This window comes from Oncorhynchus mykiss, chromosome 10, assembly GCF_013265735.2.
Source record: "Oncorhynchus mykiss isolate Arlee chromosome 10, USDA_OmykA_1.1, whole genome shotgun sequence".
NCBI classification, from domain to species: Eukaryota; Metazoa; Chordata; class Actinopteri; order Salmoniformes; family Salmonidae; genus Oncorhynchus; species Oncorhynchus mykiss.
In genome coordinates, this window is record NC_048574.1 from 71,407,276 (window position 1) to 71,435,268 (window position 27,993).

At 40.9% G+C, this 27,993-nt stretch overlaps 2 protein-coding genes across 2 annotated transcripts; both read right to left on the reverse strand.

Moving 5' to 3' along the window:
- Positions 1-27,990, reverse strand: LOC110497179 (calcium-binding and coiled-coil domain-containing protein 2-like). The gene is made up of 12 exons (XM_036933850.1): positions 27,805-27,990; positions 27,131-27,578; positions 9,116-9,231; positions 8,899-8,965; positions 8,638-8,793; positions 6,329-6,424; positions 6,073-6,217; positions 5,910-5,932; positions 2,023-2,181; positions 1,790-1,934; positions 1,619-1,647; positions 1-1,049 (listed from the first exon to the last, which is right to left on the reverse strand). The coding sequence occupies exons 2-12, from the start codon at positions 27,212-27,214 to the stop codon at positions 885-887; spliced, it is 1,185 nt and encodes a 394-aa protein (XP_036789745.1). The 5' UTR covers positions 27,215-27,578; positions 27,805-27,990; the 3' UTR covers positions 1-884.
- LOC110497173 lies at positions 20,734-24,444 on the reverse strand. The gene is made up of 4 exons (XM_021573147.2): positions 24,309-24,444; positions 23,571-24,063; positions 21,576-22,016; positions 20,734-21,380 (listed from the first exon to the last, which is right to left on the reverse strand). The coding sequence occupies exons 2-4, from the start codon at positions 24,020-24,022 to the stop codon at positions 21,344-21,346; spliced, it is 930 nt and encodes a 309-aa protein (XP_021428822.1). The 5' UTR covers positions 24,023-24,063; positions 24,309-24,444; the 3' UTR covers positions 20,734-21,343.
- Positions 27,991-27,993: the final 3 nt, after the last annotated feature.

The window sequence follows — 27,993 nt, forward strand, 5'->3', positions numbered from 1 at the left end:
GATGGGTTGTTAGGAACATCATCCGTAGAGTATGAGATTTAGTCTACTCTCAGCAACTCTCTGTATGATGGGTTGTTAGGAACATCATCCGTAGAGTATCATCTTTAGTCTACTCTCAGCAACTCTCTGTATGATGGGTTGTTAGGAACATCATCCGTAGAGTTTCAGATTTAGTCTACTCTCAGCAACTCTCTGTATGATGGGTTGTTAGGAGCATCATCCGTAGAGTATCATCTTTAGTCTACTCTCAGCAACTCTCTGTATGATGGGTTGTTAGGAACATCATCCGTAGAGTTTCAGATTTAGTCTACTCTCAGCAACTCTCTGTATGATGGGTTGTTAGGAACATCATCCGTAGAGTATTATCTTTAGTCTACTCTCAGCAACTCTCTGTATGATGGGTTGTTAAGGAGCATCATCCGTAGAGTATTATCTTTAGTCTACTCTCAGCAACTCTCTGTATGATGGGTTGTTAGGAGCATCATCCGTAGAGTATCATCTTTAGTCTACTCTCAGCAACTCTCTGTATGATGGGTTGTTAGGAACATCATCCGTAGAGTTTCAGATTTAGTCTACTCTCAGCAACTCTCTGTATGATGGGTTGTTAGGAGCATCATCCGTAGAGTATCATCTTTAGTCTACTCTCAGCAACTCTCTGTATGATGGGTTGTTAGGAACATCATCCGTAGAGTATCAGATTTAGTCTACTCTCAGCAACTCTCTGTATGATGGGTTGTTAGGTGCATCATCCGTAGAGTATCATCTTTAGTCTACTCTCAGCAACTCTCTGTATGATGGGTTGTTAGGAGCATCATCCATAGAGTATCAGATTTAGTCTACTCTCAGCAACTCTCTGTATAAATGGTTGTGAGGATGTGGCATCTCTACACCTCATGGCTGAAGACGTGGTCTTCAAATATAGTCTGCTCCACTCCGTCACAGATGAGGGTGCAGTAGGGGCACAGTCTGTGGCTGTCCTCATGCAGCCTCAGCTCATCCTGGGTGATGCCAGGGAACCACTCATGGCAGTGACGACACTCCAAGGACAACTATGGGACAGGCACATGTCTTAGGTGGTAACATCCGATAGATGGATAGTTAACTATAGTGTAGTACAGAAATGATGGTGCATAAACCATTGTGAAATCAACCCTTTGATCCCAAATCACTAGTGTATCTTGTTGTAAACGTGTAAACTGCATTTATACCATGTATATCAGGGGTGTCCAACTCATTCCATGGAGGGGCCCGTGTCAACGGCTTTTGGTTTTTTCCTTTCAGTTAAGACCTAGACAACCAGGTGAGGGGAGTTCCTTACTAATCAGTGACCTTAATTCATCAATCAAGTAAAATGGAGGAGCGAAAACCCACAGACACTCGGCCCTCCGTGGAATGAGTTTGACACGTGATGTATACCAGGGATGTCAAACTCCAGTCCTCGAGGGCCGAGTACCAGCGGGGTTTCACTCCTCCCTTAGTAACACATCCCCCTCACCTGATTGTCTAGGTATTCAATTGGTCAGTAATTTAAAGTAAATAACAAAACCAGGAGACACACGGTCCTCCAGGAAGTGAGTTTGACACCCCTGATTTATACCATAGGAATGACTCTACATACCTCTTCCTCCTGGGAGTTTGGAGCAGTTTCTGCAAACAGAATCATATGTCAATCATAATTGAACATGTTTTGTTATTTTTCAAGGAGGAGTGTCCGTGAGGCACGTGGCGTTCATTTCTCATTCAGGAATATTTAGGTGAGACTTTCCAACAACTGGAGAATTGAGATTACCTGGGGTCTCATAGTGGTTCCCAGAGAGTAGACAGGCAGATAGTACATCTAGCTGCTGCTCCTCAGTGGGGGTGAGGTCAGTTGGAGAGCCATAAGGGCTGGGATGCTCCATGGACACTGGAGCAGCCTGGAGGTCAGTGAACTCCTGGGAATATATTCAGTAGAGTATCAGATTTAGTCTACTCTCAGCAACTCTCTGTATAAATGGTTGTGAGGATGTGGCATCTCTACACCTCATGGCTGAAGATGTGGTCTTCAAATATAGTCTGCTCCACTCCGTCACAGATGAGGGTGCAGTAGGGACACAGTCTGTGGCTGTCCTCATGCAGCCCCAGCTCATCCTGGGTGATGCCAGGGAACCACTCATGGCAGTGACGACACTGCAAGGACAACTATGGGACAGGTACAGGTCTTAAGTGGTAATAATATCAAAGTCACCATTGGCCTCATGGTGAGATCCCTGAGCAGTTTCCTTCCTCTCCGGTAACTGAGATAGAAAGGATGCCTGTATCTTTCTAGTGACTGGATGCATCCAAAGTGTAATTAATAACTTCAACATGCACAAAGGGATATTCAATGTCTGCTTTTCTTTTTACCCATCTACCAGTGGGTGCCCTTCGTTGCGAGGCATTGAAAAACTTCCCTGGTCTTTGTGGTTGAGCCTGTTTGAAATTCACTGCTTGACTGAGGGACCTTACATATATACTTGTATGTGTGGGGTACAGAGATGAGGTAGTCATTCAAAAATCATGTTAAACACTGTTATTGCACGCAGAGTGAGTCCATGCAACTTTTTACGTGACTTGTAAAGCACATTTTTACTCCTGAACTTATTTAGGCTTGACATAACAAAGGGCTTGAATACTTACTGACTCAAAACATTTCAGCTTTTCATTTTTAACTAATTTGTTAAACAAGTTACTTTGACATTATGGGGTATATTGTGTGTAGGCCAGTGGAACAAAATCTCAATATAATCCATTTTAAATACAGGTTGTAACAAAACAAAATGTGTACAAAGTGAAGGGGTGTGAATACTTTCTGAAGGCTCTGTAAGTGAAGGGGTGTGAATACTTTCTGAAGGCTCTGTAAGTGAAGGGGTGTGAATACTTTCTGAAGGCTCTGTAAGTGAAGGGGTGTGAATACTTTCTGAAGGCTCTGTAAGTGAAGGGGTGTGAATACTTTCTGAAGGCTCTGTAAGTGAAGGGGTGTGAATACTTTCTGAAGGCTCTGTAAGTGAAGGGGTGTGAATACTTTCTGAAGGCTCTGTAAGTGAAGGGGTGTGAATACTTTCTGAAGGCTCTGTAAGTGAAGGGGTGTGAATACTTTCTGAAGGCTCTGTAAGTGAAGGGGTGTGAATACTTTCTGAAGGCTCTCTAAGTGAAGGGGTGTGAATACTGTCTGAAGGCTCTGTAAGTGAAGGGGTGTGAATACTTTCTGAAGGCTCTGTAAGTGAAGGGGTGTGAATACTTTCTGAAGGCTCTGTAAGTGAAGGGGTGTGAATACTGTCTGAAGGCTCTGTAAGTGAAGGGGTGTGAATACTTTCTGAAGGCTCTGTAAGTGAAGGGGTGTGAATACTTTCTGAAGGCTCTGTAAGTGAAGGGGTGTGAATACTTTCTGAAGGCTCTGTAAGTGAAGGGGTGTGAATACTTTCTGAAGGCTCTGTAAGTGAAGGGGTGTGAATACTTTCTGAAGGCTCTGTAAGTGAAGGGGTGTGAATACATTCTGAAGGTTATGTAAGTGAAGGGGTGTGAATACTTTCTGAAGGCTCTGTAAGTGAAGGGGTGTGAATACTTTCTGAAGGCTCTGTAAGTGAAGGGGTGTGAATACTTTCTGAAGGCTCTGTAAGTGAAGGGGTGTGAATACTTTCTGAAGGCTCTCTAAGTGAAGGGGTGTGAATACTTTCTGAAGGCTCTGTAAGTGAAGGGGTGTGAATACTTTCTGAAGGCTCTGTAAGTGAAGGGGTGTGAATACTTTCTGAAGGCTCTGTAAGTGAAGGGGTGTGAATACTTTCTGAAGGCTCTGTAAGTGAAGGGGTGTGAATACTTTCTGAAGGCTCTGCAAGTGAAGGGGTGTGAATACTTTCTGAAGGCTCTGTAAGTGAAGGGGTGTGAATACTTTCTGAAGGCTCTGTAAGTGAAGGGGTGTGAATACTTTCTGAAGGCTCTCTAAGTGAAGGGGTGTGAATACTGTCTGAAGGCTCTGTAAGTGAAGGGGTGTGAATACTTTCTGAAGGCTCTGTAAGTGAAGGGGTGTGAATACTGTCTGAAGGCTCTGTAAGTGAAGGGGTGTGAATACTTTCTGAAGGCTCTGTAAGTGAAGGGGTGTGAATACTTTCTGAAGGCTCTGTAAGTGAAGGGGTGTGAATACTTTCTGAAGGCTCTGTAAGTGAAGGGGTGTGAATACTTTCTGAAGGCTCTGTAAGTGAAGGGGTGTGAATACTTTCTGAAGGCTCTGTAAGTGAAGGGGTGTGAATACATTCTGAAGGCTCTGTAAGTGAAGGGGTGTGAATACTTTCTGAAGGCTCTGTAAGTGAAGGGGTGTGAATACTTTCTGAAGGCTCTGTAAGTGAAGGGGTGTGAATACTTTCTGAAGGCTCTGTAAGTGAAGGGGTGTGAATACTTTCTGAAGGCTCTCTAAGTGAAGGGGTGTGAATACTTTCTGAAGGCTCTGTAAGTGAAGGGGTGTGAATACTTTCTGAAGGCTCTGTAAGTGAAGGGGTGTGAATACTTTCTGAAGGCTCTGTAAGTGAAGGGGTGTGAATACTTTCTGAAGGCTCTGTAAGTGAAGGGGTGTGAATACTTTCTGAAGGCTCTGTAAGTGAAGGGGTGTGAATACTTTCTGAAGGCTCTGCAAGTGAAGGGGTGTGAATACTTTCTGAAGGCTCTGTAAGTGAAGGGGTGTGAATACTTTCTGAAGGCTCTGTAAGTGAAGGGGTGTGAATACTTTCTGAAGGCTCTGTAAGTGAAGGGGTGTGAATACTTTCTGAAGGCTCTGTAAGTGAAGGGGTGTGAATACTTTCTGAAGGCTCTGTAAGTGAAGGGGTGTGAATACTTTCTGAAGGCTCTGTAAGTGAAGGGGTGTGAATACTTTCTGAAGGCTCTGTAAGTGAAGGGGTGTGAATACTTTCTGAAGGCTCTGTAAGTGAAGGGGTGTGAATACTGTCTGAAGGCTCTGTAAGTGAAGGGGTGTGAATACTTTCTGAAGGCTCTGTAAGTGAAGGGGTGTGAATACTTTCTGAAGGCTCTGTAAGTGAAGGGGTGTGAATACTTTCTGAAGGCTCTGTAAGTGAAGGGGTGTGAATACTGTCTGAAGGCTCTGTAAGTGAAGGGGTGTGAATACTTTCTGAAGGCTCTGTAAGTGAAGGGGTGTGAATACTTTCTGAAGGCTCTGTAAGTGAAGGGGTGTGAATACTTTCTGAAGGCTCTGTAAGTGAAGGGGTGTGAATACTGTCTGAAGGCTCTGTAAGTGAAGGGGTGTGAATACTTTCTGAAGGCTCTGCAAGTGAAGGGGTGTGAATACTTTCTGAAGGCTCTGTAAGTGAAGGGGTGTGAATACTTTCTGAAGGCTCTGTAAGTGAAGGGGTGTGAATACTTTCTGAAGGCTCTGTAAGTGGTAATACCAGATAGATGGATAGTTAACTATAGTGTAGTACAGAAATGATGGTGCATAAACCATTGTGAAATCAACCCTTTGATCCCAAATCACTAGTGTATCTTGTTGTAAACGTGTAAACTGCATTTATACCATGTATAACCACAGGGTTCCCCTATAGGCGCGCCAGGATTTTTATGAGCCACAAAAAGAACACAAACACACATAACAGACTTTAAAAGAAGGAAATCAGGAAATCAGCCCAAAGTGATTTTAATTTAGGAAATCTGTTCCCAACTATTCCCACGTATAAATAGATATATGTGATCGTATCCCCATGTAATCAAGGTTTGAAATTATTCTGTTTTTGTCAAATACTTTATCTGTTTGAGATTCTTTAGGTCAATTTGAAGTGTACAAATGATTTACAACTATGTTCTGGCTTCCTGACCATCCGCTCAAAGAACAATTGGGTTGAATGTAATTGGGGACCCCAGATTTATACCATAGGAATGACTCTACATACCTCCTCGGAGTTTGGAGCAGTGTCTGCAAATGAAATCATATGTCAGAATTGAACACGTTTTGTTATTTTTCAAGAAAGAGTGTTCATGAGGCCCAAGTGGCGTTCATTTCTGATTCAGGAATATTAAGGTGAGGCTTTCCAACAGCTGGAGAATTGAGATTACCTGGGGTCTCAGATATTACATCTAGCTGCTGCTCCTCAGTAGGGGTGGGGTCAGCTGGAGAGCCATAAGGGCTGGGAGGCTCCAAGGACACAGTCTGGAGGTCAGTGAACTCCTTGCGAAGTCTCTCAATATCTCTTCTGAGGTCCTGACAGAATACAGTGGAAAACTCCATGATGAGAAAACATCACCAACTCTACAGTAAAAACAATTACAAAATTGAATGACTAGTAAATAGTAGCAAATTCATAGCAATCACCTGATTTTCTCTGGACAACTCCTCATTTTCTACTTTAGCCATCTCTGCTATGTTTTCTTTCTCCTCAATGATTCTGCGTAACTCTAAAAGTTGCATCTGGGAGGAGAGAACAGGCAACTCGTGATCAGCCAAGAGAATAAGGTTAGTGTGTTCTCTATTCATTTACAGGTGGACTAACTTCACAGAACAAACAACATATTGATGAACAAAAATCATATCCATTTGGTGGATCGGAAAATTCAATAGTGTCTAAGATATCCTTAAAGCACTTCTAGTTTAGGCCTCCTGAGTTGCGCAGCCGTCTAAGGCACTCTATTGCTGTGCTAGAGGTGTTACTACAGACCCGGGTTCATTCCCGGGCTGTCCCACAACCAGGGTTGGTTAGGTTACTTTCTGAATGTAATCTGTTAGTTACCTGTCCAAAATTGTAATCAGTAACATCACTTTTGGATTACCCAAACTCAGTAACATAATCTAATTACATTCCATTACTTTTAGATTACTTTCCCCTTAAGAGGCATTAGAAGAAGACAAAAATGTATCTTACCAATTAAACAACATCTATTGAAGGATAAATCAATGTTAAAGTTTACATAGCTGGCCATATACAGATGTTAAATGTTACTTTATGGGTTGGTTATGTAGGCTTCTTCTAACCCATCGCTTTCTACTACATATAATAATTCAATTAAATGATATCTTTACATTAAAAACCAAAGTATATTAGAATTCCAGTCATTCCAATAAATGTTATACCCTTTGATATCTTGATAATATGCAGCTGTTTAAAAGGCACATCCACTGATGAAACAATAACAAAACCGCCACCCCGCCTCTGTTTTGGTAAAAAAGCTGAGGGATGGGCCTGGAGAAATGTAACCACTCTTGGATGAATAGACAGAGCTACGTATCCAAGGACTGACCATCCACGATATATATTTTTATTTTAACCTTGTCATGAGGCTACACAGTGTTTGTTTACATTTACAATGTTTACAAACATTGGAATATTTTGGGTTCCCATGGAGTGTAACAGTTGAACTAAGCTCATGGGGGATTTATAAGTTATATTCTTCAAGAATCAGTGGATATATATATATATATATATATATATATATATATATATATATCCACTGTATATATATATACGTCCAAAAATGGATGTAACAACTACTGATTACCCATTTAAGTCTATCAAAAATTTGAAAGTTTGAGCATGTGCCCATTAGGTCTATGGATTTCTCTTTGTTTATCAGCATGAATTAGATTGAGCAATACAAGCCCCACTTTTATTCCATAGGCTTGGATCTGCACTATGCAACTGTTGCAAGAGCGCATTTTTCACTGGCTGTCTAGTGAACTGTGATTGATAGGCACCTTAAACCTCTTGAATTCAACCATTATTAGGTTCAAATACACATTTAAATTTGTGACCAGACATCCACAACAACCACAATCAGTAAGGTGCAAATAGCTAAATGAGAGAGCAGCAGTGTGATTCACATCAATGCGCTATGTAAATATCAATAATAGGTGGTATCCGTATCGTCCATAGGCTACAACACTGATGTCATCCTTACCTCCAAGAGTTTATTCAAGTTGGATAATCTTTGGATGCCGACAGCATTGGCACCAAGACATAGCTTGGACTGTAGCCTACAAAAGCCTATTCCTGCTCTTTTCCCGCAATCCATCAAACACCTTTGGCGTGTCATCATAGTCGTCTCTGACTTGTGGTCAGACTCGCTGAGGTGGAACAAACTTAAATTTGCACCTATTTTGTCATTGAGAAAACAGATTTTTTTTCCACAAACATCCTTTCTGAATCTAAAAGTAATCCTCGATGTAATCCTCAAATGTATCTGTAATCTGATTACAATATTTTTGCTGGTAATGTAACGGATTACAGTTACAGGTTTTGTAATCCTCTACATGTAATCCTCTACAAGTAATCCGTTATTCCCCAACCCTGAACACAACCGGCCGTTGTCCAGGTCAGGGGAGGGTTTGGCCGGGGGGGGCTTTACTTGGCTCATCGTGCTCTAGCGACTCCTTGTGCCGGCCCGGGAGCCTGCAGGCTGACCCCAGTCGCCAGTTGAACAGTGTTTCCTCCGATACATTGGTGTGGCTGGCTTCCGGGTTAAGCTGATGGTTGTTAATGAGCGAGGTAAGGCGGGTCATGTTTCGGAGGACGTATGACTCGACCTTCGCCTCTCCCGAGCCCGTTGGGGAGTTGCAGCGATGAGACAAGATCAAAATAAGGGAGAAAAAGGAGAGTAAAATACATTTTTTTAAAAATATAAATGCACCTCTAGTTTGCTGCTCTTCTGCTTGATCTGAGCAGACGTCATGGAAGTGCTCTCCATGCGCTCATAGACCTCCTCCAGTTCCCTCTCGGCTTTCTCTGCACGTCTGCGGGTGTTGTTGGAAGCCTGCCGCTCCTGGTGCAACTGTGTCCGAGCCTCCTGCAGATTCCATGACGTTGAATGAATTAGTCAACTAGTCTTTTAAAGAGCGTATGTGTGTTAAAAGCATTCACTCTCATTGATTACTCTGCTGAGTGTGCTGACCTGTAGAAGTTGAATGTAATCCTTCAGTCTGCGGTTCTCCTGCTCAGATTTGAGCCTTGGGGTCAGCCTGTTTACACAGACACGGGGGCATGAGGAACCACATTGGTACACTAGGGCACCAAGGCAGCATGATATCATGATATGACTGGAAAGGTGTTGGACTAGAACGCTATGTTCCCATGCATTGAATGGATTGCTTCAGACAAGAATGACTCACTGTGCAATCTCCACACTTTGGACCTCAACCTTCCCTTTCAACTCCTCTTGCTCCTTCTTCAGCTGTTGGATCTTGATCAATGCTTGTTCATATTTTTCATGAATAGATGTCAGAGACTGCAGCCATTCATGGAAAGAAACAGTTAGAAACAAGACAAGCAGAGAGAAACCATTGAAAAGCATTGATGGTATTCAGCTGTATAGTGTAGAGCCTACAGCTGTCAGATTGTATTTTATTTTTTACTACCAATGATAATTAGTTGTAGTAGTACTGGTAGTACATATATATAAAACATATATTCTCATTTCCATTCTGACACAAGACTAGGGTCTAGAAAGGCAGCCTGGTCTCATAGACTACACGTAACATAGTTAATGTAAATCCAGGACACTCAAATTAGTATGATATATTACGACCAGACAGATGGTTACTCTAGACAAAAAAATTAAAGTAGGGTTGTTGGTTGGGGTGGGAGTATAATGCGAACGTCTAGCAATGTCTAGCAACCCAAAGCTTGTGAGTTCAAATCTCATCACAGATAACTTTAGCATTATAGCTAATTAGAAACGTTTCAACTACTTACTACTTTTTAGTTACTTTGCAGCTAACCCTTCCCCTAACCTTAAACCTTTTAGCTAATCCTTCCCCTAACCTTAAACCTTTTAGCTAACCCTTCCCCTAACCTTAAACCTTTTAGCTAACCCTTCCCCTAACCTTAAACCTTTTAGCTAACCCTTCCCCTAACCTTAAACCTTTTAGCTAACCCTTCCCCTAACCTTAACCCTTTAATCTAACTCCTAAACTTAACCCTAACCTATAGCCAAGCTAATATTAGCCAGCTAGCTAACGTTAGCCACCTATCTATAATTCGTAAAATATCATACGTTTTGCAAATTTGTAACATATTGTACATTTTTCAGTCGTAACATTTTGCACGTTTTGCAAATTCTTAACATTTAATACGAATTGTAATTCATAACATATCAAACTAAATGAGTGATGGACTTCCACAAATGAATACATACCATGCAAAACGTAACATACAGTAAAAAGAGTGTTTGTCGGATTAACCTACAGAATAATACAAAATGATCTGAGATCAGCTTGAGAAAGAAGCTGCTGTTGGAACAAACAACTTGAAAACAAACCTTGAGGGGATCAATCTCTTGCTGTTGCTCCTTCAGGACACTTCTCAGAGTCTCATGTTGCTCTTTCAGTTGCTCTATCTCCATGACCAGCTCTTCTTTCTCTCTCTCACTTTACTCTACCTGTTCCTAGATTCAGAAACACACATCATGTACATATCCTCTCCTATGGATCATTTTAGCTAATATGTTCTTGTGAGGAACATCATCAATCCCAACAGAGAGTGCTGCCTTTTAAAGACAAGTAGTTCACGCATGGTCTTCAAAACACAATCTTTGGATTTGAGATATTGTGGATTGTATTGTTCCTGTGTTGTGATGACCAACTGGTTGTTTTCCAGGCAGTAGTCTGTGTTTTGGGGTTTTAAAGCAGAGGGGGGTGCTGGCTCCTCTCACTTGGTCATTACTATCAGCATACCAGAGCTGATAGAACTCTGTAGAATCCTCTGTATGTTATCAGGAATAGAATATCATTGTCAGTGTAATCCCCGGCATAATATTGATCACTTAAATATCAAAGGAAAAGTACATTTACATTTTTTTGTGTATAAAATCAAGAAGTTAACATAGGCCTACTGGTACCATCAAGAAAGTGTAACCTAAACTGAGCACACTGATTAATATCAAAGTCCATGTTAGTTGAAAAGTCTGAGGATAAAATGCACACATGGTCTTACCACGAAAAACCACTTGTTTTCTAACTAGATCCTGTCCTATCAGATCCAATGATGGTTCTACCCACACAAATGTGTCCTTTGTGGTGCTCCAGCCCACCTGCACAATAATGCAGTTATTAAACTGCATCAAGACTGACAACATAGGGAGGTATTCCAGACTATGGATATTTATGTGTTGAATATGGGTTAAAACAATCCATATCATAATGTCAGATGAAACAGATCACAGATGAATATTCATGACAAAAGGTATATAATCTAATCTTGAATACCCAAGCCCAGTCTCTGGGGTTCCCTTTTAATCAACTCTGCACCCTCTTTTGAGCAGCCATGAAACATCACATATTCTCTGTGATCTTCAGGATGAGACTTGCTGTCAAGCAAGTTGATGTAGTATGGGGAATCAGGGTTAACATCCATAGTAACCAAACCGTTGTTAAATACACCTCTGCTGAAATGAGCTGTAATATAAGTACATACATTGCAATTACAATTTGTAAGTTAACATAATTAAAATTCCTAAGGCTGAAACTGTTACACTAAATTGTTATGGCTGAATAATATTTCAAAATATGCTGAATTATTACACTAGCATTATAACACGATCATGTAAAGACTTATTTAGTAAGTAAACAGGGGTTGTTTGATAGCCAAGTGTCCAGTAATATGTTAACATGTCTCGAAAAACAGATGAGACCGTTCTTACCTGCTGCTGCCAGACAAATGCAGGAATACGCTGTATGCTTAGGAAACCTAGCGCTTAGGTTTCAATTCCTGACTGCAGGCCAATCTTACCTATTTAGGTTTCGTTTCCTGGTCTAAAACATGTTTTCACTTTGTCATTATGGCGTATTGTGTGTGTAGATGGGTGAGAATTTTTGAATTCAGGCTGTAACACAACAAAATATATAATAAGTCAAGAGGTATGAATATTTTCTGAAGGACCTGTAGGAGATCTAAATCGTTACTACAGGATTGCAGAAGTTTGTATAAAAGCATATTTTGCAAGGTTCTCACAGCTAGAATCATCATGTTGACTAGGGCTTGCCTGAGGAAAATGAAACCAAACTCTCCATACTTAGAGACTTTCTCGACACCGGAACATCCTGAGGATCAACGAACATATGTTCCATGGCACCTCAGTAGAGGCTGCAGAGCTGATTGAGAAGAATGGCTTCATACTATCAAAAGCAGATATCAGCATGCTTGGTGCTGGTGTTTATGTTACACGGGACATTCAAAAAGCCTGTAAATACCCTCTTGGTGTTTCCAACTCTAAGAGAAGAGTACTAAAAGTCAGAGTGGATGTAGGAAGGTTAAGATCATAGACCAGCAGGATCACCCCATGCAGAAGACCTGGCATACCGAGCATGGATATGACACCGCCTGGGTTCCACCAGGAGTCGATATGGTAGAAAGCAACCGACAGGAGAACTGTGTCTACGACCCAAAGAGAATCAAAGTCATGGAGGTCATGAAAGTAAACAAAAAGACCATGTAAGTATGAAAGAGACTGTTGTAGTGCTTGTTCATATTTCTCAGGAATAGTGGTCAGAGACTGCAGTGATTTGTCGCAAGATATAGCAAGTTAGATACACGACAAGGAAACAGGGAAAGTGGAATAAAGAGTAGAAGATATATTGGAAAAGATGTATGGTGTACAGTACATATATCTGTCACATGTTTTGACACTATATTCACCAAATATTTTTCATGAATAGATGTCAGAGACTGCAGCCATTCATGGAAAGAAACAGTTATAAATGAGACAAGCAGAGAGAAACCCTTGAAAAGCATTGATGGTATTCAGCTGTATAGTGTAGAGCCTACAGCTGTCAGATTGTATTTTATGTTTTACTACTAATGATAATTAGTTGTAGTAGTACTGTAGTATATAAAACATACATTCTCATTTCCATTCTGACACATGACTAGGGTCTAGAAAGGCAGCCTGGTCTCATAGACTACACGTAACATAGTTAATGTAAATCCAGGACACTCAAATTAGTATGATATATTACAGATGGTTACTTATGACAAAAAATGAAAGTAGGGTTGTTGGTCGGGTGGGAGTATAATGCGAACGTCTAGCAATGTCTAGCAACCCAAAGGTTGTGAGTTCAAATCTCATCACAGATAACTTTAGCATTTTAGCTAATTAGAAATGTTTCAACTACTTACTACTTTTTAGTTACTTTGCAGCTAACCCTTCCCCTAACCTTAAACCTTTTAGCTAATCCTTCCCCTAACCTTAAACCTTTTAGCTAACCCTTCCCCTAACCTTAAACCTTTTAGGGGCAGCATTTTCCCGTTCGGATGAACTACTATTATTAGTAGTATTGGATAGAAAACACTCTGAAGTTTCTAAAACTGTTTGAATGATGTCTGTGAGTATAACAGAACTCATATGGCAGGCGAAAACCTGAGAAAAATCGAACCAGGAAGTGGGAAATCTGAGGTTTGTAGTTTTTCAACTCATTGCCTATTTAATACACAGTGTCTATGGGGTCATATTGTACTTCTTATGGCTTCCACTAGATGTCAACAGTCTTTAGACCCTTGTTTAAGTATTTTACTGTGAAGTGGGGGCGAATGAGAGGGGATTGAGTAAGGTCTCTCCCAGAGTGCCATGAGCTGACCACGTACGTTCATGAAAGAGGTAGCTTGCGTACCATTGCAATTCTAAAGACAAAGGAATTCTCCGGTTGGAACATTATTGAAGATTTATGTTAAAAACATCCTAAAGACATGTTTCTACGGACTGTAACAAAACTTTTTGACTTTTCGTCTGCACCTAGTGATCGCGCCTCATGAATTTTGATTACTGGGCTAAATGCGCGAACAAAAAAGGAATTTGGACATAAATTATGGACTTTATCAAACAAATCAAACATTTATTGTGGAACTGGGATTCCTGGGAGTGCATTCTGATGAAGATCATCAAAGGTAAGTGAATATTTATAATGCTATTTCTGACTAATGTTGACTCCACAACATGGAGGATATCTGTTTGGCTTGTTTTGTTACCTGAGCGCTGTACTCAGATTATTGCATGGTGTGCTTTTTCTGTAAAGTTTTTTTGAAATCTGACACAGTGGTTGCATCAAGGAGAAGTATATCTATAATTCTGTGCATAATACTTGTATCTCTTATCACACACAAATGTGTCCTTTATGGTGCTCCAGCTCACCTGCACAATAATGCAGTTATTAAACAATCATGACTGACAACATTGGAATACCTCCCTGACTATGGATATTTATTATTGAATATAGGTTAAAACAATCCATTTCATAATGTCAGATGAAACAGATCACATGTGAATATTCATGTCAAAAGGTATATAATCTAATCTTGAATACCCAAGCCCAGTCTCTGGGGTTCGGTTTGATGGTTGCTGTCAGAGAGTAGCAGCAAATCACCCGCAGCATTCAGTGCGTATGAGTGGGAAACATGTGCCTGCACTTTCGGCGCTTTCCATTGACCTCTGAAATGGGAAATATAGCTAAATGAAAACAAGCAGGCCAAGATGCTCATACATTTTTTAAAGGTTGAACTAAACAACCGAGGTAAAGACAGTTTCAAATTAGATATTCAATGGAAATTCGCCTGTAGTTTTCCTTATGTCCACCAACAGCAGTTAGGGACCGTCAACATAGTGACAAATCAACATTTTCACATTTCAATAGCTATTTAACAATTACCATTAATTTAAGTTGTTAACTGAACCCTTAGGCTATATCTCTTCTCTGGCAGCACACATGGTCCATGGGTCGGTTGTTTAGAAGGCCAACAATTTTATATTACATAAAAATGTAATTAGCATTCTGATGTACTAGTAACCTGCGATTACTGTATGCCTCGCTGTATGTCTCTCTCAAATGTCAATATGCCTTGTATACTGTTGTTCAGGTTAGTAATCATTGTTTTAGTTTACAATGGAGCCCCTAGTTCCACTCTTCATACCTCTGATACCTCCTTTGTCCCACCCATTACAACCAGCATGTCCAGAGATACAACCTCTCTTATCATCACCCAGTGCCTGGGATTACCTCCACTGTACCCGCACCCCACCATACCCCTGAATCTGCACATTATGCCCTGAATATATTCTAGCATGCCCAGAAATCTGCTCCTTTTATTATTTGTCCCCAACGCTCTAGGCGACCAGTTTTGATAGCCTTTAGCCGCACCCTCATACTACTCCTCCTCTGTTCTGCGGGTGATGTGGAGGTAAACCCAGGCCCTGCATGTCCCCAGGCACCCTCATTTGTTGACTTCTGTGTCGAAAAAGCCTTGGTTTCATGCATGTCAACATCAGAAGCCTCCTTCCTAAGTTTGTTTTACTCACTGCTTTAGCACACTCTGCTAACCCTGATGTCCTTGACGTGTCTGAATCCTGGCTCAGGAAGGCCACCAAAAATTTGGAGATTTCCATACCCAACTATAACATTTTCCGTCAAGATAGAACTGCCAAAGGGGAGGAGTACAGTCTACTGCAGAGATAGCCTGCAAAGTAATGTCATACTTTCCAGGTCCATACCCAAACAGTTCGAACTACTAATTTAAAAAATTACTCTCTCCAGAAATAAGTCTCTCACTGTTGCCGCCTGCTACCGACCCCCCTCAGCTCCCAGCTGTGCCCTGGACACCATTTGTGAATTGATCGCCCCCCATCTAGCTTCAGAGTTGGTTCTGTTAGGTGACCTAAACTGGGATGTGCTTAACACCCCGGCAGTCCTACAATCTCCCTGATCCACCTCTACGCAGACGACACCATTCTGTATACTTCCGGCCCGTCCTTGGACACTGTGCTATCTAACCTCCAAACGAGCTTCAATGCCATACAACACTCCTTCCCTGGCCTCCAACTGCTCTTAAATGCTAGTAAAACCAAATGCATGCTTTTCAACCATTCGCTGCCTGCACCCGCACGCCCGACTAGCATCGCCACCCTAGATGGTTCCGACCTAGAATATGTGGACATCTATAAGTACCTAGGTGTCTGGCTAGACTGTAAACTCTCCTTCCAGACTGATATCAAACATCTCCAATCTAAAATCAAATCTAGAGTCGGCTTTCTATTCCGCAACAAAGCCTCCTTCACCGCCAAACTTACCCTAGTAAAACTGACTATCCTACTGATCCTCGACTTTGGCGATGTCATCTACAAAATAGCTTCCAATACTCTACTCAGCAAACTGGATGCAGTTTATCACAGTGCATTCCGTTTTGTTACTAAAGCACCTTATACCACCCACCACTGCGACCTGTATGCTCTAGTCGGCTGGCCCTCGCTACATATTCGCCGCCAGACCCACTGGCTCCAGGTCATCTACAAGTCCATGCTAGGTAAAGCTCCGCCTAATCTCAGTTCACTGGTCACGATGGCAGCATCCACCCGTAGCACGCGCTCCAGCAGGTGCATCTCACTGATCATCCCTAAAGCCAACACCTCATTTGGCCGCCTTTCGTTCCAGTTCTCTGCTGCCTGTGACTGGAACAAATTGCAAAAATCGCTGAAGTTGGAGACTTTTATCTCCCTCACCAACATCTGCTATCTGAGCAGCTAACCGATCGCTGCAGCTGTACATAGTCTATCGGTAAATAGTCCACCCAATTTTACCTACCTCATCCCCATACTGTTTTTATTTATTTTATTTTCTGCACACCAATATCTCTACCTGTACATGACCATCTGTTCATTTATCACTCCAGTGTTAATCTTCAAAATTGTAATTATTCGCCTACCTCCTCATGCCTTTTGCACACAATGTATATAGACTCTCTCTTTTTTTCTACTGTGTTATTGACTTGTTAATTGTTTACTCCATGTGTAACTCTGTGTTGTCTGTTCACACTGCTATGCTTTATCTTGGCCAGGTCGCAGTTACAAATGAGAACTTGTTCTCAACTAGCCTACCTGGTTAAATAAAGGTGAAATAAAAAAATAACAAAAATAACAAAAATGACCTAGGTCAGGAATCATAAACTAGATTCAGTCGCGGGCCGATTTTTGGTCAGGGGGCCGGAACATGATCTCAAATAATTTGTATACTGAAAATTGACAGGATCCGATATAATATTTTACTTAAACATTATAATTTCAAACCTTGCCTACTTGTGTATACGATCACATACTGTAGCCTATATCTCTCTATTATGCGGGGAAATACTTTGGAACAGACCGGTGATTTTCTGGTGTTTTTAGTATGTTATGTCCAACCCTATTTACTTTGTGTTATGTTCGCAAAACCTAAGTTTGACTTTCATTTGTAATGTGTTGTGTAATTTATAGGTTTCCTACCGACCTGGCTCTCATATTTAACATAGTCCAAATTGTTTGCAGAAGGCGTTTGGACGTTTATAAGATTGTCAGGCATACAATTCTAACTCAATACCTTATTCGGAATTGTTTTATTATGTTTAGCCTAATCAAGCCATTAACATTTACTGCAGGTACAAGGCCACAAATAAAAAACACTGAGAGAAAACGACTATGAAAGTAAACGCAATTCTGTCATTATTACGATCAAATGTGTTATGCTGTTTAGCTCAAATAAATTATTTAAATGCTTAACCTTACATGAAGTTTGGACTGCCACTGCCAACTCAGTGCAGTGTAGCACTCGCAACTCAAACGTCAGATCGGAATAGGCTAGGCGACTTGGTTTGTTCAAGACAACCTGGAACTCGAAACTAGGAAATCTCCGACTTCAGTGCGTTCAAGACAACTGGGAACTAGGAAAAAACGCGCTCCAACTGGGAAATCATTTTGAACCGTCATCCAACTCAGAATTAGAAGTCGGAAATTCGGCCATCAACCGATTTTTGTCTAGAAGGGATACAGCTTTTGTCAAAATTCCCTTATCATAGCAGGTTTAGGAGAATTTAAGCAGCAGGTTAGGATAATTAAGGTTAGGAAAAGTGTTAGGGTTGGGGTTGCAAAATGCACCCCAATTCCTTCTTTTTTAAGTCAAATTGACAAACTGTATCACATCTAGAAATGACTGCAGCGTTTTAGCTCTCCAACTTCTCCGCCCGAAGATCACCGACATCCCAGTCTGAGCTCGTTTTTTCAGAGTTCTCAATTGTCTTGAACAAACCATGCGAAAAGCATACTCAAAGTCTCTCTCCTCACCTCCTCAAAACACTAACCATTTTCCTAACCTTAACCTCAGTTTCCTAAACTTCTACTTTAATGATACTAACCTGCTGCGTAAATTCATACACTCAGGAAGGAGACGTGTTCTGTCTCCTAGAGATCAACATACTTTAGTGCAAATCAATCCCAGAACAAGAACAAAGGACCTTCTGAAGATGCTGGAGGAAACTGGTACAAAAGTATCTATATCCACAGTAAACAAGTTCTATATCAAACATAACCTGAAAGGCCGCTCACCAAGGAAGAAGCCAGAGCTCGAAAACCGCCATAAAAAAGCCAGACTACGGTTCGCAACTGCACATGGGGACAAAGGTCGTACTTTTTGAAGAAATGTCCTCTGGTCTGATGAAACAAAAATAGAACTGTTTGGCCATAATGACCATTGTTATGTTTGGAGGAAAAAGGGGGAGGCTTGCAAGCCGAAGAACACCATCCCAACCGTGAAGCACGGGGGTGGCAGCATCATGTCAGAAATTGTGAAAAACTGATTTTTATATTTATTTGGCTAAGGTGTATGTAAACTTCCGACTTCAACTGTAGGTGTCTGGATAGATAGACTGTAAACAATCCTTCCATACTCACATTAAGCATCTCCAATCCAAAATGAAAATCTAGAATCGGCTTCCTATTTCGCAACAAAGCATCCTTATCTAATGCTGCCAAACATAGCCTCATAAAACTGACTATCCTACCGATCCTTGACTTTGGCGATGTAATTTACAAAATAGTCTCCAACACTCTACTCAGCAAACTGGATGCAGTCTATCACAGTGCCATCCGTTTTGTCACCAAAGCCCCATATACTACCCACCACTGCGACCTGTATGCTCTCGTTGGCTGGCCCTCGCTTCATATTCGTTGCCAAACCCACTGGCTCCAAGTCATCTATAAGTCTTTTCTAGGTAAAGCCCTTATCTCAGCTCATTGGTCACCATAGCAGCACCCACCCGCAGCACGCGCTCCAGCAGGTATATAATACATGATATGACTCCCACCAGCATTAGTGTGATAATATACTACATTGTATGACTCTGTATCATGCTATATGATGTATGTGTGAAGTCACAGGTTCACAATTTTGGATGTGGTAAAATAAATTGGGATCCTGTTCATTTACATAACACTACATACAGTTGAAGTCGGAAGTTTACATACACCTTAGCCAAATACATTTAAACTCAGTTTTCACAATTCCTGACATTTAATCCTAGTAAAAATTCCCTGTTTTAGGTCCGTTATGATCACCACTTTATTTTAAGAATGTGAAATGTCAGAATAATAGTAGAGAATCATTTATTTCAGCTTTTATTTCTTTCATCACATTCCCAGTGGGTCAGAAGTTAACATTCACTCAATTAGTATTTGGTAGCATTGCCTTTAAATTGTTTAACTTGGTTCAAACGTGTCAGGTGGCCTTCCACAAGCTTCCCACAATAAGTTGGGTGAATTTTGGCCCATTCCTCCTGACTGAGCTGGTGTAACTGAGTCAGGTTTGTAGGCCTCCTTGCTCCTTCCTGAACGGTATGGCGGCTGCGGGGTCCCATGGTGTTTATACTTGCGTACCTATTGTTTGTACAGATGAACGTGGTACCTTCAGGCGTTTGGAAATTGCTCCCAAGGATGATCCAGACTTGTGGAGATCTACAATCTTTTTTTCTGAGGTCTTGGCTGATTTCTTTTGATTTTCCCATGATGTCAAGCAAAGAGGCACTGAGTTTGAAGGTAGGTCTTGAAATACATCCACAGGTACACATCCAATTGACTCAAATTATGTCAATTAGCCTATCAGAAGCTTCTAAAGCCATGACATCCTTTTCTGGAATTTTCAAAGCTGTTTAAAGGCACAGTCAACTTAGTGTATGTAAACTTCTGACCCACTGGAATTGTGATAACAGTGAATTATAAGTGAAATAATCTCTCTGTAAACAATTGTTGGAAAAATTACTTGTGTCATGCACAAAGTAGATGTACTAACCGACTTGCCAAAACTATAGTTGGTTCAACAAGAAATTTGTGGAGTGGTTGAAAAACTAGTTTTAATGACTCCAACCTAAGTGTATGTAAACTTCCCACTTCTGTGTATTTCACTGGTCACCCCCAAAGCCAACTCCTCCTTCGGCCACCTTTCCTTCCAGTTCTCTGCTGCTAATGACTGGAACGAATTGCAAAAATCACTGAAGCTGGAGACTCATATCTCCCTCACTAACTTTAAGTATCAGCTGTCAGAGCAGCTTACCAAGCCCTTAACCAACAGTGCAGTTAAAAAAAGAGTTGAGAACATATTTACCAAATAACTTAATTGTTATAGATTTATTATAGGAAGATATATTTTGTTAAACAACATATGATCATTGATAAACATGTATTATTGACATAAAGGAAATATGATTGATTGTATTTCAAAAATATTTGATATGATAAGGTCATATGATTGATTGCATATAGATTGCCATGTCAAATCATCATTAGGCCCATTGTGAAATATAGCATCTTCTTCCTATGAGCTCTGGCACCATGGTGTGGAATCTCCACCAACCGGGTGACACTCACTCCTGGCAAGCTCGCCAAATGTTAGGGTTCGTTTCCTTGTTCCTTGTCAATCATTGGTGAAATTAGCATTATGACAATATCTTTAAATTAAAATCATTCAAAAACCTTTATTAATGCAATTGCAGACATAAGTTGACAATCAGGAACATAGCACGCATGTTTCCCAGTAAGTTCTGCATCAAACAAAAAGGTCCCATGTTACTTTATCAAACCCGAAGTCCAGCCTTTAGTGATGTCACTGCCTACGTCATTACCTTTTACTCATGAGACCAAAACCATGCCTACAAAGCTATATAAACAATGCTTTTAGTGTGTTATCTAAAAGCTTAGCAGTAAATATGTCCAAGTTGATTTATAGTAGAATGTCTGTGTAGTCTTATCTCCTACACTCCCCTGCAGAGTTTTGTCTCAGAGGGGTCTCTTTATATGTATATATAAATAAATAAATAAGAGAGAGAGCATTAAAATCTCAATGTGTAAATATATTGTTAATCTGTAGTCTAGGACCCTATAAATGTAAAGAGGGAGGGGTCTTATAACCCCTCCCCTTCTATTAATACAACATTAGCATAATCAATTATTGTAATACATCAATCATTTGGTACAGCCCCAATCATGACCCCTAGGTGAACCCAACACCATCCTCTTCTGATGACCATGAGTTGATGCTCCCTCTGAATGCAGAACACCATCAGTTTTGCAGTGGATTGTTCAACCATGGGTTTACACTGGGGAAAGAGAATTCAATACAAAATGTCTCAATCAAAACCTGCATAAAGAGAGGTAAGCATAGCGTATGTGCTGGTATCAATAACTCTTTCAAGCCTTTCTTGGAAAATTATTAATGATTGCTTTATATGTCTGCCAGCATAGTACTACTTTTGTCTAGTTGTTATAGGTGAATGTGGCTCAATATCACTTACTTCTTTAAGTTGGGCACTTTCAGCATTGCCAACACTTTGATTCTCTTTGGGTCGTAGACACAGTCCTCCTCTTGGTTGCTCGGCACCATGCCAACATTAGGTGGTACCCAGGCAGTGTCAAAGCCATGCTCAGTGTGCCAGGTCTTCTGCATGGGGTGTCTCTGCCTTTTTATCACCTTAACTCTGCCTACATCCACCTTTACTTTCAGAACCATCCTATCAGAGTCAGGAATGGTCATCAATGGGGTGTTGAGGGGGTATCTAATGACTTTTCGAATGTCTCGACTGAGGTAGACACCGGCACCAAGCATGCCATCTTTGGAAGGTTTGAATCCATTTCTCTGTATATCCACAGCAATCTGTTTTGATGTTCCATGATACATCACATAGACGTGGCTGTCCTCAGGGGAGACTCCACTCTGTAGATGATCATACTGAGATCTGTAAGACAGGGAGACCATTTTGTATAAAGTATATTGGATTCAGTAGGCCTATGTACATTATTTCAAATTCTAAGATATTTTATCTTTAAAGGGATAATCCACCCACAGAAATAAAAATTATGAAACTCATGTCAATTTGGTGAAAGCCTATGTTTTATCAGTGGGTTAAAAAAAATAATTCTAAGTGGTCCTTCTGTGAAATCAGGAAATCGTGTAGGAACGCATCATATGGTTCTCCTCACTGCAGATAGACACTAACATTTCATAACGCTTTTAAAACAATTACCTGCACTCCAGATCACCAAATTATCCTATAGATGATATGGCATACTAGTCTATATCCTCATGACAAAGTATATAATTCACTTAGATGTGCTCAATCTAAAAAGTGTACCAAATTATTTAACTCTTTTTTTCTGCGTGTGTCTGTGGGAAACAGCCGTTGTTGCCATAGCAACGTACTCTGCACTGCTCTGGACAGAAATGAACTGCAAATTGAACTGGGTGAGAGACTAAATTAACAGTGCAGTTTGTTTAGTCGATTTTTACAGCTAGCTACATTACACGCTGATATGGACTTTCGTATGATCACAGATAGAAGAATGAGTCAGATATTTCACTGGATGTATACATGCTCCGGAGTGGCGCAGTGGTCTACGACTGGTTTGAGTCCAGGTTGTATCACATGTGTGATTGGGAGTCCAATAGGGCGGTGCACAATTGGCCCAGCGTCGTCCGGGTTTGGCTGTAATTGTACATAAGAATTTGTGCTTAACTGACTTGCTTAGTTAAATAAAGGTTCAAAAACAAATGTGAAGCGTTCGGTTGGTTTCCACTCACTGCCAAATATGGTGAAGAGAGGAAGCCCAGTCCCCGGCAGTGGGACAAGATTGAGCGAGATGGATTTTGGACGACATTCTACACATTTTGTCATCGATTAAACATTTCAACTCAATACAGTTTACTGTTTCCAAACCTACACCCTGTAACAACATAGTGGACTAAGTTTAGTAGACTTTACCTTTTGCCGAAGTTTCGAAAATATTTAGGAGCGAAAGGGCGAATTTAGTTATTGCACACGGACACTTCAGAGTAGGCGTTCCCTAATGTAAATATGCAAATCAATGCTAGAACGCGCCTTAGGAAATCTCTAGCTCGTGCTTGGCTCTGCCCACCTTGATTTTTCTGCCCACTATGATTCGTTTGCTTCCATTGGAAACGACAGGCTCTGGTCTATCTTGGGTTAGTTTTACAAACCTTTGGTAGTATTGTGTGTAGCGACGTTTTCTAGCTAGCCAGCTGCCCAAAGAAATAGCATTGCACGGTGGATTTTGTAGTTGACTTGAGCTGCAACGGATTTCTACAACGATTTTCATATGTTGCTACCAACCTTGTTATAACGACAAAATGAAACATTTGTTCACAAAAAAATACTGTTTTCACATATTAGTGTTATTTATCAGTTTAACACTGTCAATCACAATAATTCATGGGTTGGGGTTGATTATCCCTTTAGGTTTCTTGAAAAGAGTGCAGTCTTTTTCATACTTACAAGTTATCTTCAGTAACCTTCATGACCTCGATTACTTTGATTCTCTTTGGGTCATAGACACAGTCCTCCTCCTGGTTACACAGTACCATGCCAACATTAGGAGGAACCCAGGCAGTGTCAAAGCCATGCACAGTGTGCCATGTCTTCTGCATGGTGTGGTTCTGCCTGTCTATGACCTTAACCCTGCCGACATTCACTCTGACTTTTAGTACTCTTTTCTCAGAGTCAGGAACATCAAGAGGGTATTTACAGGCTTTTCGGATGTCCCGACTAACATAAACACCAGCACCAAGCATTCTATCTGCACTTGATGGTTTGAAGCCGTCCCTCTTAATCAACTCTGCGCCCTCTTTTGAGCAGCCATGAAACATCACATATTCTCTGTGATCTTCAGGATGAGACTTGCTGTCAAGCAAGTTGATGTAGTATGGGGAATCAGGGTTAACATCCATAGTAACCAAACTGCTGTTAAATACACCTCTGCTGAAATGAGCTGTAATATAAGTACACACATTGCAATTACAATTTGTAAGTTAACATAATTAAAATTCCTAAGGCTGAAACTGTTACACTAAATTGTTATGGCTGAATAATATTTCAAAATATGCTGAATTATTACACTAGCATTATAACACGATCATGTAAAGACTTATTTAGTAAGTAAACAGGGGTTGTTTGATAGCCACGTGTCCAGTAATAAGTTACCGTGTCCTGAAAAACAGATGAGACCGTTCTTACCTGCTGCTGCAAGACAAATGCAGGAATACTCCGTATGCTTAGGAAACCTAGCGCCTAGGTTTCAATTCCTGACTGCAGGCCAATCTTACCTATTTAGGTTTCGTTTCCTGGTCTAGTCTTGCAGTGGCGACCCGTCATTCAAGGAAGGTGAGAACCACATTTTAGCAAAAACAAATGTAACCCTCTCACCGGGTTCGAATTTGACTTTCACGATATTACCTTACATAGAATATCTCGGATGTTAGGTGAGAAGGACATTTCCAATAAGAATCCCTATTGTAAACTATCTAGGGTGATGACAACTAGGGTATTAACTTCAGATGGAATGATTATAGGTTTGCATTGACACCCAGGCAGTGTCAAAGCCATGCATTCAATTAAATTGAAACGATAAATGACTCCACCAAGACAACATACATAAGGTTCAAGATGTGTATTATTACATTTTCAAAGCACCACATCAAAATAAAAATAAAATAATAAACCCCAATGATTCATGCACAACCCATGTCCAAATTATTTCAAGCTTACTTAACCCGTTGGGGCGCGTTGGAGCAAAAAAAAAACAAAACAAGCACCCCACCGTTGTGGTTACTCACTACTTATAGATATTCCCTCAGCGAAGTATGGCAGTTCCGTGCAGGTTTTCCTCACATGGTCCACAGCAAGCACAGCTATCAATGCAGACAGTACTCCTTAGCAGTAACCGATATCCCATGGGAACATGAACTCGCCAAGCAATTCTCTGTTTCGCTGCCAGACAATCCCAAAGGATTCACTCCATTGTGCTGGAAAGAAAGCTCTGCTGTTGGGACAGCTTTATGTAGGCCTTAACAGTTTGTGGGCAACACTTGTCACCGTTATAGGGCAATTCATGTATTGTTTAGTGTTGCGTCTTTGCTGGCATGCATCTAAAAACATATATTTTGAGTTTGCCCCACCAAGATTTACATGCTAAAATCGTCACTGTTGTCTTGTCCCAACAGTTTAGCATCATTTTTATCAAATCTCAAATGAAAAGCAACCGTGCCCACTCAGATAAGCCTAATCTAATGGGGACATTATGATACTTCTTACTTTCAAGAATTTTGTTATTGCACCACTGGCAAGTTGATGTTCCTTTATCACACTAGAATCAGCTTCAGTAACGTGTTAGCATCTTAATCGTAGTAGCATCTGTAAGGTTCTAGAACTCTCATGCCATCCACATGAAACGATACCCACTCAGGCAGTAACCATTACATATGTGGCCTCCAACGACGAGCCACTGGCCAATGCTGACTTATTCAGGAGGTCATATCAGCTGTTGATTTCAGTTTTGAAACATTTATTACTATTTACAACTCCACAGTTACAACAACAGTCTTTCCCATTCCCATATTGATTTATTGGCCAGTATTAAGAGCAGTTTTCCATCAGATTACAAGAACAGCAGGTAGACAAGGTGTTTGGTTTCAACACAACGGTACAAGCTACATCAGCTTTATTGCCCATGTTATCCCTGAGAATGATGCATAGAAATGAATGACTGATAAGAAATTAGTTGAAGTATTTTATACAAATACTTTTTAAATGTAGGCCTTACAGACAGTCACTGTAAATAAGACAAATAAAACCCAATCTTTGACCCCCCTTTTTTTTAACCTCATACAGCAAAGTGGCACATCCCAAATGAAAGAGCACCTTTTGGCAGAACAGTACATATAATATCCTACATAGTGAGGTGTAAAACTAACTTTTAAAGGTAAATTAAATGTCTTCCTACCCACCGAGGCCAGCATTATGATTCTTCCAAAAAATGACTTGTGTTGTCATTTGAAGGGCTATGAGAGTTCGCCTCATCCGCAGAGGCAGATTGGGACAGAACCCCCTCACTATGTGTGGGTGTGTCAGAAGCAGCAGCAACATTTATAGGAGGCTTGGCCTCCAGCACTCCACTGTCCAGACCCACAGGTGGAATCTGCTGTTCCCAGTCTTGTAACATGGACTCCAGCAGGCCAGAGTCTGCAGGGTTGCCTGTGGTGGTGGTTGTGCTAGGCGCTAGCACGCTGTTGCTTGTGCTGCTGCTTACCGGGCAGGTGTGGTTAGCATCGTTAGCGCCTTCGGCAGTATGTTGGTCACTGTCGCTGTCTATGGTGATGACAGTGGGCGAGTGTTTCCTGGACCCTGTGCGCTCTTTGCTCCTGTGCCTCTTGCCCTTCTTCTTGTGCTTCTTCTTCTTCTTCTGGTGCTTCCTGGTTTGCTCCGAGGAGCTGCCCTCAAAGATGATCTCCACGCTGAGGCTCCTGCTCCTCTTCCCCCCAGACTTCTCCTTGGACTTCCTAACCTTAAACCTTTTAGCCAACCCTTCCCCTAACCTTAAACCTTTTAGCTAACCCTTCCCCTAACCTTAAACCTTTTAGCTAACCCTTCCCCTAACCTTAAACCTTTTAGCTAACCCTTCCCCTAACCTTAACCCTTTAATCTAACTCCTAAACTTAACCCTAACCTATAGCCGAGCTAATATTAGCCAGCTAGCTAACGTTAGCCATCTATCTATAATTCATAAAATATCATACGTTTTGCAAATTTGTAACATATTGTACATTTTTCAGTCGTAACATTTTGCACGTTTTGCAAATTCTTAACATTTAATACGAATTGTAATTCATAACATATCAAACTAAATGAGTGATGGACTTCCACAAATGAATACATACCATGCAAAACGTAACATACAGTAAAAAGAGTGTTTGTCGGATTAACCTACAGAATAATACAAAATGATCTGAGATCAGCTTGAGAAAGAAGCTGCTGTTGGAACAAACAACTTGAAAACAAACCTTGAGGCGATCAATCTCTTGCTGTTGCTCCTTCAGGACACTTCTCAGAGTCTCATGTTGCTCTTTCAGTTGCTCTATCTCCATGACCAGCTCTTCTTTCTCTCTCTCACTTTACTCTACCTGTTCCTAGATTCAGAAACACACATCATGTCATGTACATATCCTCTCCTATGGATCATTTTAGCTAATATGTTCTTGTGAGGAACATCATCAATCCCAACAGAGAGTGCTGCCTTTTAAAGACAAGTAGTTCACGCATGGTCTTCAAAACACAATCTTTGGATTTGAGATATTGTGGATTGTATTGTTCCTGTGTTGTGATGACCAACTGGTTGTTTTCCAGGCAGTAGTCTGTGTTTTGGGGTTTTAAAGCAGAGGGGGGTGCTGGCTCCTCTCACTTGGTCATTACTATCAGCATACCAGAGCTGATTGAACTCTGCAGAATCCTCTGTATGTTATCAGGAATACAATATCATTGTCAGTGTAATCCCCGGCATAATATTGATCACTTAAATATCAAAGGAAAAGTACATTTACATTTTTTTGTGTATAAAATCAAGAAGTTAACATAGGCCTCTGGTACCATCAAGAAAGTGTAACCTAAACTGAGCACACTGATTAATATCAAAGTCCATGTTGAAAAGTCTGAGGATAAAATGCACACATGGTCTTACCACGAAAAACCACTTGTTTTCTAACTAGATCCTGTCCTATCAGATCCAATGATGGTTCTACCCACACAAATGTGTCCTTTGTGGTGCTCCAGCCACCTGCACAATAATGCAGTTATTAAACAATCAAGACTGACAACATAGGGAGGTATTCCAGACTATGGATATTTATTGTTGAATATAGGTTAAAAC

What these genes read in the sequence shown, in the direction of transcription:
- LOC110497173 (XM_021573147.2), bottom strand. Translation starts at nt 24,022, where the DNA reads ATGGATGTTAACCCTGATTCCCCATACTACATCAACTTGCTTGACAGC. An exon ending in AAGGTTACTGAAGATAACTT is followed by an intron (nt 22,017 to 23,570) that starts GTAAGTATGAAA and finishes CCTGTCTTACAG; the next exon opens with ATCTCAGTATGATCATCTAC. An exon ending in AAAGTGCCCAACTTAAAGAA is followed by an intron (nt 21,381 to 21,575) that starts GTAAGTGATATT and finishes CTCTTTCCCCAG; the next exon opens with TGTAAACCCATGGTTGAACA.
- LOC110497179 (XM_036933850.1), bottom strand. Translation starts at nt 27,214, where the DNA reads ATGGAGATAGAGCAACTGAAAGAGCAACATGAGACTCTGAGAAGTGTC. An exon ending in CAAAGTGTGGAGATTGCACA is followed by an intron (nt 8,966 to 9,115) that starts GTGAGTCATTCT and finishes CTGTGTAAACAG; the next exon opens with GCTGACCCCAAGGCTCAAAT. An exon ending in ACCACATCTTCAGCCATGAG is followed by an intron (nt 1,935 to 2,022) that starts GTGTAGAGATGC and finishes ATATATTCCCAG; the next exon opens with GAGTTCACTGACCTCCAGGC.